The 13,015-nt window shown below is 40.2% G+C and overlaps 1 protein-coding gene across 1 annotated transcript in view; it reads left to right on the top strand.

The window, feature by feature from the left end:
- The window catches only part of LOC123971083 (carboxyl-terminal PDZ ligand of neuronal nitric oxide synthase protein-like), a 223,364-nt gene extending 211,475 nt beyond the window's left edge, over positions 1-11,889 (top strand). Inside the window, exons 11-13 of the mRNA XM_046049669.1 lie at positions 5,013-5,209; positions 5,453-5,577; positions 7,123-11,889. Coding sequence (XP_045905625.1) covers positions 5,013-5,209; positions 5,453-5,577; positions 7,123-7,753 — 953 coding nt within the window. The 3' untranslated portion in view covers positions 7,754-11,889. The remainder of the gene's footprint in view (positions 1-5,012; positions 5,210-5,452; positions 5,578-7,122) is intronic.
- The last annotated feature ends 1,126 nt before the right edge of the window (positions 11,890-13,015 follow it).

Below are 13,015 nucleotides of genomic sequence, written 5' to 3'. Positions count from 1 at the left end.
AAATAATGCACGCAAACACATACAGCAATCTGCCAGTGTTACACAGTCCTCCAGAACTAAACAAACAGGCTGCAGGAGTTCTCTGGAGTGAAAGTCTCTTCGGGTTTTATATTCATTGTGATTACAGCTCCTTTGTTTTTCAGAAACTTATGCCAATAGCGCCTAAATCTTAACCTCTGTCTCAATACAGTGAGACAACTCTTTCTGAAAAGAGCAGTAAGGTATTTAAAACTTGAAAACCCCTGCTCCGATATAAACTAATATAAAAGTGCACATTGTTACTATTCGACGTCATGTGTTTTACTCTGCGTCATATAATGACTGACATTAGTCAAACTGTGACTTCAGATTGCTACATTCAATTATTTCCCCTTTATTTCTTGTATTGTGAGCTGTCATTCGAGCTGTTTCACCAAATTCCAAAGCTAATTTTGTACTTTTCATTAGTTTTGAGTCGTTCCTTTGTTGTGTCTGTCCTTCAACACCCTGCTCAAAAATCAACTGACTCCAAAGTGGGGACTACTTTTTCTGACTTACTGCACTGGTAGATAATATGAAACTAGGACACAGTGCTGTTTTAGTAGTTTTAAACAGCCTGTCATCAGGTTAAAATGTAATTTCATTCACAGTGATTGCTCAGGTTAAAACTGAATGTGTGACAGTCTAGCTGAAGTCTGCACTGCGCTGTTTGATTTAGAACAGTCTTCACTGAAATGTTACCTCTGCTGAAGTTGCAGTGCGGGGCGATTTAACATTTAATTCTCTAATTTTAATGCTTCAGTAGGCAAGTTTTGTAAGGGGAAAAATCCATCCATTTCGTCAGCCTGAATCTCAGTGGGGCTGCAGCAAAAAACACTGTCCCTGCTCCGCTAATTGGGAAGACATAGATTAACTGTTTGCTCAAATGAAATTCTCAGTTGAGAGGTACAGAAACTGCTGGGGAATCTCAGCATTGGAAGTGACAAATCGAACAAAGTGTCTCTTAAACGGCAGTGAATGAGCGTCCTGTCGAGCGGAAACAGGACTCACTAACATCAGATCTTTCAATTTGTGGGTATTGAAATGGCATTATCTCCAGAGAAAAGTGGCAGTGCCTTTATTTATGATTCAGCTCACTGAAAGATAGAAAGAAGGCTGTTCACCAGGCACTGTGATAGACTGGAGATCTTTACTTGCACATGGTGTCTAACATTTGCTGCCTTGTGGTCACTTTAACAGCAGAGGTTAGAGGGAATGAAATGGCTGCATTGTGACCAAATAAAAGCGCCTGGCCTTTGGCCTGTGATCCCCTCAGTGTGCGCAGGCTGGTGTCAGAACTTGTCACACAGTCTCATTCACCATCTTACATTTGAAGCTGTTGTCAGTTTGTTGTTAATAAGATGACAGCTGTCTGTGATTTAAACTGAAAACAATCTAGAATGGTAACAAAGTTATTATTAATTTCCTTAGACTTCGAATCAGTTCACACAAAGATCTGCCGGTAACTGCACACAGCAAGGTAAATATCAAGATAGAAAGCGCAGAATAGAATTTCACTTTAAATGAAAAAAACATTGTGGTGAATTTTGGAAGATAAGAGCTTGGTACATTTTCCATTGTTTGTTTTTGTCACCAGAAAGATTGTTTACCACGAGCCGTCCTGTAGCCGAGTGGTAAAGATGCTCGTATATGACCTCAACATCCCCAGTTTGACTCTGGCCTTTGTTGTGTCACTGCCCTCTCTCTCTCTCCCTCCCTCCCTCTCCATGTCTGTATCTCTTCTATCACTATCAAATGAGGCAAAAGGCCCAAAAATCAGGGACCACTGACAAATCTACATCATCATCTTCCTCCTGTATAATTAGCAGTAACTTTAATTTCACTTGTGTTAAATTTAGTTTTGGATTTCCCTGATGGTATATTTCAGAAGTCCTCGCCTTCACTGTAACTCACTTTGGTGGGGACAAGCTGACCTCTCACTGTGGATATACTGGCATTTGCACGCAGCACTTTATTTGGCAGCCTTTGAAAAATCGCCAAATTTGCATTCGTTTAGAGTATACAGGACCAAAGAGTTTCAGCGCTGGCTCAGAGACAGTCCAGCAGAGAAATGGTCATAAATAGTGATGATAAATCACATCTGTGTGCAAATGAGCTTGGACTGAGACACCTGCGCTCATTTCCAAACAGCAGGTTTCACCTTTTCAGCAGCATGGGTTTCTAGAAGAAGACATGTTGAGAGAGAAGCTGCAAAACATTAAATCTTTTGAATTATACATACATTTTCCAGAGCACATGTTGTACAAACATCTTCTCTTTCTGGTGTCTTTCATAATGCCCTCCAAAGGGCTTACTACATTACAAAGTCTATCCATTACCTCTCCAATAGGAGTTGAAGTGGAAGGAACATGTGGCCTCGTTGTCTGGTGGGATCAATAAGGGTGTTTTATAGCCTGTGCAATGTGTCACAATCGATCCTGGGATCACTTGATGACCTTGATATACAGTGAGTACACACTGAATGACCTTGGCAGACAGGCAGAACATTGAACAAAGACTTAAAGCATATAAATTAAGTGCCTTTTGTATCACAGTAACAGCAAATAGGTATTTAGACATGCCTTATACTGTCTTCGCAAAGAGCCTTGTATCCTAAACCAGTATGCTGCCAGTACAAAGTCCTCCAATGGCTGTAAAACTGCTATGAAACAATATTAGTTAACATTTTGCAAGATGCCAAATTTTATCATGTGTCAAGCAAAGTTAATAACTAGCTAACAAGTAAGAAACTAGAAAAAAATACAGGATCTACTTTGTTTTTACAGCACCCAGTATTTGGTTAATTCAATTTTTTCTGACCAATAGTGTAGGGTGAACATCTTTTCAAACCCTGAAACCAGGATAATATGCATTTATGCACGCACAATAGGAATTTTCATCAAGCTGGGGGACAGTTATTTCAGCACGTAGCACACCAAGCATACCTTTCAACGCCAAGGACGCCACAAATTTAGCGTTTTCGTTTCTGTTACTTTATGAAGGAAGGCGTAAGCCTCCGGGAGATCTTTAGAAAATATCAACTTTCTCTTCAGCATGACAACTAACCGTTAGCATACTGATGGGTCCTGTCAAAAAGCTGCGTGATGCTTGCCTGTGACTCAGGCTTGCATCAGCCTTGACAACAACACATTGATTGATTGACACACATAAATCAGTGATGAATTCAGACATGTGGTGCGTTGTTGATGTTTTCATATTGGGTTAGGTAATAATGTGAGCACTGAAACAAGTTACTATTTTAATTGTAAAATAAAACTCAGGCCAGTCTGGTAATGAATGTTGAAAACTGTTACATTTTAGTGTGTTAGGGATATTTGTCGGGACTCTGGGCTGTTTTAGTCTGAACACTCAGTGATCCTGCAGCATGACCAAGAGTCAGCAGTGAAGTATGCAAAATTCTGCCCATTATAAAACACAAACTTAAATGCACTTAACGGATAGCAGGACAGGTCTGAATGCGGCAACCTGCACACACACACAGACACACAATCAATCACAGTCACATTTATTGCAAGATCCTCTGTGGTTTCACTTTCACCTCTCAGCTGTAGTAAATGATTTGATGACTTTGATGAATAATGAATGCCTGCATGCTGTAAAGTAAAGGTGTATCTTTCTCTCTGTTCTTCTCATATCTCTCTGTCTCCTTGAAATTACTCTATATCACGTTGATTCACAACATTGGATCACATTCCCTCTGGCCTCTGGCTAATGTGCTCTTGTAGATCTGTTGATTGGGTGAGTAAGCGAAATGCTTGTGTGCAAAGTGAAGTCAAGGTTACCTCTTCCACTCGACTCTGATGCTCCATCCGATTCCAAACGGCGATCATTTTTTCTCCATTTATCTGGCCAATACCCTGCACCTTTCAGATATGCGATTGCTGCTCAAGGCCGCACACTTACCCATTACCTCCTCTTACTTGTCCTCTTGAGGAAGACATGATTCAGCAGCATATTTGTGACTAAGCAGAAATGGCTCAATAATCTGCATCTTTAGAGGTAAAATTATGTGAAATCTGATACTTCTGTGTCTCATTAAATGCTTTCCGAGAAACATTTCTCTCCAAGAGGTAAGATCTTCTGTCTTAAGTGGATTGACAACCACCTGAGCTCCCCATTTATGTTTTTGCTGTTTCTGGTCCTGCATTTTTGTCCATTTCTGCTTCATTTTCACTAGTGTTATTGCTATATGTGCATGTGTCATTGCAATTGCCTTAAGTTTTGTTTTATATATCGTTTCGTAATAAGTACATCTGGCCCTCATATGTTGAATGCATTCCTATGAAATACCTTTGAATCTTGCTGTGATGATACAGTTTGTTTTGTGCAAAGCTGCAGAGTGACACAGGTGGAACGTGACAAAGTCACTTAAAAGAATACTCCACCTTTACCTTTTGAGTATCAAATACTTGCTCCTCTTTTGGCTCCAGAGAAGTACCCTGAAAAGTATGTAGATTGCTTCTTTGTGGCTGTAGTCAGCTTGGATTCACAGCAGTGGCAATGGATTCCAATTAAGACCCGAAGTGACAACAACAAAAAACTTTCATGACAAACACTTCTGCAGTTTGTTTGGTTTTTTTACTTCTCCTCTGTTGGTCCGTATGTTTAGTATGTTCCAAATAATTGTTACTGTTGCTAAATATGCTACTTCCAGCAGAGCTTTGGAGATATATCGGGTACAGGACAGTAGAGTATAGTAGTATGTAACTATCGTATTCAGGAATGTTGTGGAGAAATCAATGAACAACATTTCTACATTTTTAGTGGAGTATTCCTTTCATCTCCCTTCAAGAAGTAAATTTGTGCATCTCATTCTCAACACCGACATCCCATTTGTATTGTCTAATGCTTGAAGGGTCTGCAGCTTTGCAACAACATGTGCTGTTAAGGACAGATGTGTCCAAATCTTCTGTTAAATCCTGCTGTGTATTCACCAATTCATCTTTCTTTGTCCTGTCCTCTCTGTTTCCCAGTTGATCAAAGTATGTTTGAGAACTCCACTGCCCAGCAGGAGAGTCCTCAGACCTCGAGGTCAGGCCAGCCCTCGGCCCGACGCTCCCTAGCTTCACCGAATTCTAACGTGGGGTCAAGCTCCATCGACTCTCCGTCCTCTGGAAGCCAACAGAGGCTTAAAAACGCCATTAATCTGGGCAAGGCGGTCGGTGCAAAGGTTAGCACAGCACAAGCATTAAGTTCTGCAGGTCCTCTCGTCATGTATTCTCTTAACTCTTCATATTTGGGTTATAGAGTAAATTATTATTGTTGCATCTGCGGAATTGATTTGAATTTGACTCAAAAGTGTCTTTCCTCATTTCGATCTTTCTTTCTTTTGCCTCTTTTCTGTCTTGCTTTCCTCTTCCTTTTTGTCCGTGTTTCCTCTTTCTTTTTTTCTGTCTTTCTTTCTTTCTTTCAGGTCAATGACTTGTTAAGAAGAAAGGAGCCCAGCCACCTCGGGGACATTGGGGTCACTGAGGTCAACAAGAACGTTGGTGCCGTATGGAGCTGCATGGACCAACTCAACCACACCACTGCTAACAGGTACACACACAGACATTTCCTTTGTATTTGTGAGGAGAGAACTTCTACATGTCTGCGTCAGTTTTCTCTTAGCCTCTGCTAAACATCATCGTACTCTTATTTTTAACCTTAATCCTGAACCCAAGATCATCACAGACATTTACCATTTACTCTCCCAAATTAGTTTGCAGACTTGTGTCACTGCTGCTTTGATTCCACATACTGATTCAGGCAGTTTGGTTTTCCTTTAACCTTTCTGGTTAAATAATGATATATTTTCTATGTATTTCTTTTTAGGATCACAACTTACCAAGGCCACACATTCAATTTAATGATAAAACTACTGGAATTATGTGAAATAAGATAAATCCAAACTATTAAATTACCTGTGCTCAAAGAGGTGTCTATCACTTTAAATTAGGCACTGGTTTAGAAAAGGTGAATGATTTTTTCCTGTGAAATGTGGTTTTAAATTAAAGGCTTTTCAGTTTCTTATACAGTCAAAATTGTCTGTTCATGTATACGGTGCACACACTTGTACATTCCACAGGTTGTGTCTGTATTTGTGGATTTGTTCCAGAAGCATCGATCCATTGTCTCTTCAACCGAAGATCAGTCAGGCAGAAGTCATTTTTCAGCAGCTCTGTTACCATTTGTCTCCAGTTACTGGACTGTGAATAGATTCAGTTTAATTTACCAGTGATTATCTGTAAAGATTTTGCAGACTGGTCTGGACAGGTGGAGCTGAGAGTTTTTTTTACATAATCACTGACCGATTCCCTATTGTTTAAAACTAGATGTATGAGGTGAAATATGCAGTGGACTCGAGCTTCTTATCGTTTTTCTTTTGTCGTTTTCAGAAATGAAAGCAGCATGACCTCATTATCATTTCTTCTTATTTATTCCAGTATTTGTATTGTTACTGACATTATCTATAGACTAGCGGTGTACAGATTAACCAGTACGTATCGGGAAACCAATAAAAAAAGTCAGGTCCAGCTACATCGATACAGAACCACAGATCTGATCCAAATTCTGAATGAAATTCTCCCTCTCAGCCCTGTTGCAATTATAGCTTCTGTGTGCATGTCAGTTTGTGCAACCCGCTGCTCTCCCTCACATACCCGCTTCAAGCCATCCGCGACATACCTACACTGAAAGAAATGATATAATCCTGCCTGACATTAGCAGTCTTCAAAATCCGCAGCAATCTGCTGTCCCTTGATAACAACTAGGTGTCTGTGTTCTTTGTATTCTCATACAGCACGGCACCGCTTATTGAACTGAATTGTCATCCCTGTCATCTCCAGTGAAAGTTCTTTTCTCTGTGAGATGTAGTTACCATGGTAATTTCAATTCAGCCTGAGAAATTAGTATATTTTTATAAACACTTTTAGTGCACAATATGGATCACCGGGAGTAAAAGTGGATTTACGATCTCACTGGGAAGTGATGCCGTTTCACCTATATATAATCATAAATGGCTACAACTCCGTCTAATGCAATCAAAATTTTACAGTTCGTCATGTCTCTCGCTCTCCACCTACCCTTTTCTCCTCTCTTCAGTCACATCTCCTCCTTCGACTCCTTCCCTCGGCTGGACCCGCCACCCCCATCAGGGAAGAAGCGTCTCCCTCGGGCGCTGAAGACCACCCAGGACATGATGATCTCCTCTGACCCCGTCGTCTCCTCTCCAGACACTGCTGACTCCTCCTTACTCTCTTCTCCTGACAAGACGCCCCTCATCACCAAGGAGGAGCTTAGGAGCAGCGAGGAGCAGCAGCGGGAAGAGAAGGAGGAGGCGGGGTCAGAGCAGATCCCAGTGCCGATGGAACCAGCGGAGAATAAAGTAGGAAGCAACGGCAAAGTTGATGGAGTGACAGGTGGAGAAGAAGATGATGTGGAAAACGGGAGCACCGAAGGAGACGGGGAGGAACATCAGCTCCAGCTCTCTGTACCAGACCTCATCAACAAAGATCCCCCCCTGCTGGAGTCCAGAGCTAAGCCCTGCGAAATCTGGCAGAAGATGTCAGGGCCAGACTCCCGGCTGGCCTCCACCCCCTGCTCGGGGAAAACTCCCTGCCGCATCAGCCTGGGCGAGGAGGCCCTGCTGGGGAATGGTGCCCCCTGCGGTAAAGGCACCGGAGTGAGTTCTGAAGACTTGGAGCACCACCCTGACCTGCTGTCGTTTGAGTAATGAACAGAGCCGGGGCCAGATAACAGTTCAGTATGTCAAAAGTTTTGGAACTCTTTCTCTTAATTTCGGCTCAAGAGGTAGTTCAAATAGACTGCTATGAGTACTGCGGATCAAATATTCACTACCCCTTTTAAATACATAATTTGCTCTGCTCTAGGGTTTGCTTGAGGAGAAAGGGAACAAGTTCTTACAGAAACTTTTATCAATGTTTTAGATGTGTGGATAAGTTTAAAGGTCACAGTAATACAATCTGACCCTCCAACATGGTTGATCAAGTCAGTCAGACAGCTTCTTCCCAATGATATGAACACTAAGCTGACCAGCACAAGATGATGAATAAGTAGCAGGAGAGAAAATTAGTTGGAGGTGAGGATTCGTTATGGTGCGGAGAATTCAGTTTTAACATTTCATCTACAGAACACAGAGCTGTTAAGGAATATAATTTTATCACAGTGTACTTACAATGTTTTAGCTTAAACAACAGGTTTATAACATGTCATGTCTGCTTTAGGAATGCAATCATCAGTAATACTAGATAAAGTAATAATTAATGTAATGAAAAATCCCTTTAAATGAATTACTGCCAAGTGAAAAAATAACTTCATACTGATATGATTATTTTCCGAAAAAGTAAAACATGCGAACATACAAAAAATAACTTTGCACCAAATTGTTTGTGTTGTACTTATAAGTTATCATAAGTTCATAAGTTATTTTAGTATCAAGTCATTCATATCACTTCATTTTTAAAACCATTTAAAGGCATATTTGTTTCATGATGGTCACACTGTAACAGTCCATATCATACAAAGCTGCTATAATGAAATATAACGTTATATAGAGTTATAAAGCAATATAATTTAAATTCACTGTAATTAGAATAAGTAAGGTTTTGCAGAATTTTCATCGGTGAAATAATATTTTCAGCATGGAAATTTCTAATCTGACTGTAGACTCAGGTGGAGACAATGGAAATGAGAGAAAGAGGCTGAATGAATGTGGATGTGTTGGAGATGGAAAGGTGTGTGTGTGTGTGGGTGGGGGGGGGTGTTCACTTTCTGTTCAGTTGGTACAAAATGTCAAGCAGCAGTTTCTGCCAGAGTCTGATCAAGACTGAAAGCCTTTTGACCCTTAGCTTAATCCATATTGCATTATTTATGACCCTCTTTTAGACCAGTGGGAGCCCTGAAAGCGACCTTTTTTAAAAAGAAGAAAAAATGTCTAAAAAGAATATATAAATAAAAACAACCAAATCAGTTCAAAAAACAGGTGTAAGTCAGATTTTTTGAAGGACTCCAGCATAAACAGCAGCTATTTTGCTTTTGCGAATTATTTTTCCTATCACGTTTTGTTGCTGGAAGAATAATCTGATCTGTCTCCACCAGATTCAGAGTTAAACAGTGCCCTCTGGCAGCAGGAGTGCCGGGGCATACATTGCATGTGGAAAAACAGGTAATTTGCTGTTCTAATTCTTTAAAGGTTTGTATTAGTTGTTGATTTGATTTGATGACCAGCAGAAGCAATATTCAGCAATTTGTGCGACCGGACTTGGGTTATTAACATGAGCACATCTCTCGTCCAGGATGAGAATGGCTTCAAGGCTTTCTGGCTGCTGACAATAATTGTCTTCTAAACTGGCTGAACTAAAAGTGGATTCTTATTAACCCCCCCCCAAAACCTGACAGAGAGTCGGGACGGACATATGGATAGATGGAAAGACGGGCGGCATGCGGAGGGCGGGCTGGTGAAAAGTTGTTTTTGAGCAAAAGAGAGGCAAAATAATGAGCTGTCAACAGAAAGAGATGAAAGAGGTGTATTTTATTCAAGCAGATCATTAAGTGACAGACCAAAGACTCAAATTAGCGGCTCAGTCAGACAGGTTGTTTTTGTCATTTTGTGTAATTGCTCTAAAAGTTTATCTTCACTGATAAGATTTTAGTGAGCTGTCTGTGTTAAAAGAGAAGCAACCATTCATCCAGAAGTTATTTTTCTCTTTTACTTTCCACTACTGAAAAAAATGAAAACCAAAGTCAAAGTAGTTAAAACACTTAACTAGCAATTAACATCCTTCATTTAAATCTTCTGACTTTTCTGACTCACCAGAGAGAGACGTTGAAGTGTTGAGCAGGTTAAAGGTGAGTTAACAGTAGATGTACTTTAGATGTACGGTCACTCTGCTGCAACCTCATCAATATGTCACTGTTGGAGCTGCAGGTTAAAGCTGCAATGGTGGTTTTAGCACAATCAAAGTGAAAGTCTGTTTTATAACACTATTATATGAACTTCTGTTCTGTAGATCTGTGTGACTGGATTAAGATTCACTTTAGACACACATGGAGAGCAAGCATACAGATTCAAAATCCCGACCCTAAAAATGACCCTGAGGTCCTGAAGTGGCCTCTCTAAGTGACCTCCGTGTGCTTGCAGGTATTTCCTGTACCTCAAAATATAAAAATAATTCCCAGAAGACAGTGAGACGGACACAGAGTCGGCTGTAATTGCGGTCAGGTCGTGCCCAGCAGAATGAGAGGAATGTGGCGCTGGACACTGTCTGTCTCCTGTCTCACTGTCTTTGTCTTGCATGCTACACATATCCTAAAAGATCCCCATTTATTTTAAAGCTGTACCAAAAAAAAAAAAGATGTCCCCCACAAGCCAACCCAAATTATAAAAATAAACATTCCCAAGTAGTTTTATCTTACAAACCGACTTTTCTATAAACAGTTTTTGTGGAAACTGCTGTTGAGTGTTTTCAAATGCCATTTTTTTACTGCTTTGAGGAACACAAACAAACTGTATCTCGGTATCTGTATTGAAGAGGCAGATATTTCAGTAGTAGATGTTTCCAAAACAGTTTGCATAGCTAGGATTGTGACACAATTTTGACATAAAAACAAATTCTTTTATGTTTTTGGTGCTTAAGTTGTGTTTTTGTATTATTATAAATTGAATCTAATCTAATACCTTAAAGACCTTGTTTCAAATTATTTCGTTTGTATTTCTAATAACATTAAACTGACTAAATGTGCAACAATGAAAGTTAAAGTTTAGGTGAAAAAACATTATTTATAGTTAACACTAAAAGACTCGGCTGATTCATCAGGACTATGTGGGTGCAGTTTGATGACATCTGACTGACAGTGCTGGCAACACAACTGTCATCACATTTTGATTAAAATTTTGCTAAATCCTGATTGGTACATGGAAATATTTGACATTATCTACCAAGAGAAGCACAGAGAGAAACGCAAATAGAGAAATCGCCCATGTGAAATAAAAAAAAATAGTTTTGCAGAAAATGTTGTGTTCGTGGTCTTAAAACTAAAGAAAGTGTTGTACCTTATCAACTGTCTGTCTTCTGAATCTGAAATAGATTTTAAGCGACACTGAGGTTGTATGTAAAATGCAGGTGATGAAGCGGTCTGTCACTCAGAACAAAGATAATTGCCACACACCTGGATGAACCAGGTATCCGAGAGGTTTTGACCGAACTGAACAAAACTGAACACACACGATTAGACTGACAGCAGATGCTTGTATTAAGTCAGGAGATGAAAGCAATAAGAGACTGAAAGGTTGCTCAGAGGGCATCAGACTGTCTGAGATGCCTTGTTTTTTTCTTTTAGAACCACAAAAGTAGATTTATTTTTTATTTTCTGATGAAGGAACAGTGATGTATATTTTATCTTTTTTACAATATCTGTGAATATGCAAATTTGCTCTTGCTCTAACAAATGAAGGAAAGTGATTTATTTTGATTATGGTAATCTGTCTTATTTAGCGTCCTCAGATTTGGATAAAAGAAGAAATGATCTTGCTTTCTGTTGTTACGTTGTTGTGTTTATGACTTTGTAAAGCCAGCAGCTGTGATGAATGAAGGGAGCTAAATGCTGCACATAAAGGCTTTTTGAAAACAAAGCATGAATGGACCGCTAAAGCAAACCTGTGACTCTCTTAGTATATCTGAATTTTAAATTTTTTATGGGATGAAAATGTGCTACAGAAATCAAAATGATTTTGCCCTTTTTTTGTTTTATTTTCCTAATGTATCTTTTTTTCTGTGAGGATGTAATAACTCCTGCAATGACTGTAATCGTTTTTAAAAATCTGGAAATAGATCTAACCATGGCCTTGTTGTTTTGTGTTGTGTGGCTTTGTGTCTTTTTAATGTGACTTTTTTTATTCCTGCGACGATGCCAGCCAGCTTCCCACTCAACCCTACCACCAAACTTCATGTTTTGACAGAGCTGATGTCCTCGTCAGTTTCTGCAGGTTTTTTCTTCTGAATCTGTGTCAATCTCCAGCGAAGACGGGCCCTTCTGTGTCCTCCTTCCGTTTGATAGATCGTCTGTTTTTAAGAGAACCAAACACGGGGAGACGGCGGTGGCAGGAATTCAGGAGTTAAAGCTGCTCTTGATATTTAATTAATCCGTGTTTGTCCTAATTTGTGGAAATCCTGGTCTTCCTCTTGTCGTCTCCCTGTGTCACCGCCGGCCTCGTGTTTGTTGCTGTGTCGAGATGAGTTAGAGCCCGTCAGGAATATGACAGAGGAAGAATCCAAAAATGTAACTGACTGCAGGGTGAGGCGGTTTATTAAGTTCCACATGCGTGGTGTAAACAGCCAGTCAGATAAGACGCACAGGTCACATCACTGTTTAATAATTCAAACATGATGCATTTATTCATTCTCTACCAAGGAATCTAGGCCTCCATGCATAAAGAATCATCAAGTGTTGGGGGGCAGTTAGTGGGCTGGGTGAAGTCTATACAGCATAAACTTGTTTGAAGTTTCTTTATTGCATGTCCCAATATAAGTTTCATTGGCTACTTTGTGAAAAGAAGTATTCCCCAGAAATAAAACTCAGTTAACCAAACAATGCTCATATGAGCTGTTAATTCTTTGGCAAGTTGGCTCTTCTTCTCCTCTCTCCTTCAATGCCCAGCAGGCTCAAGGCCTCTGGATAGAGATCGGGCTGCAAAGCCACTGAACCCAACTTCTATTGTCAAGCATCTTGCTCTCCAGCCACCTTGCCGACATTCTCTGTGCAGTCTATCATTCTTGGTGAGCTTCCTCTTAAATGCCTTTTCCAGGTGGTCCTCCCACTGTACTGTCAACTCCAGGAGTACTACTTGCTTTATGGAATCGGATACAAGAACCACATCAGGTCTCGAGGTGCTGGTCGCAATGTGCTGTGGGAGCTCTGGCATTGATGGGAGGCAAAAGACAATTTTACTGTAGCGAAGAACGGTAGAATTTCCAGC

The sequence above is a fragment of the Micropterus dolomieu genome, linkage group LG05 (genome assembly GCF_021292245.1).
Source record: "Micropterus dolomieu isolate WLL.071019.BEF.003 ecotype Adirondacks linkage group LG05, ASM2129224v1, whole genome shotgun sequence".
Lineage (NCBI taxonomy): Eukaryota > Metazoa > Chordata > Actinopteri > Centrarchiformes > Centrarchidae > Micropterus > Micropterus dolomieu.
Note: the sequence above shows the minus strand (reverse complement) of the source record. Positions and strands in the feature narration are given on the sequence as shown.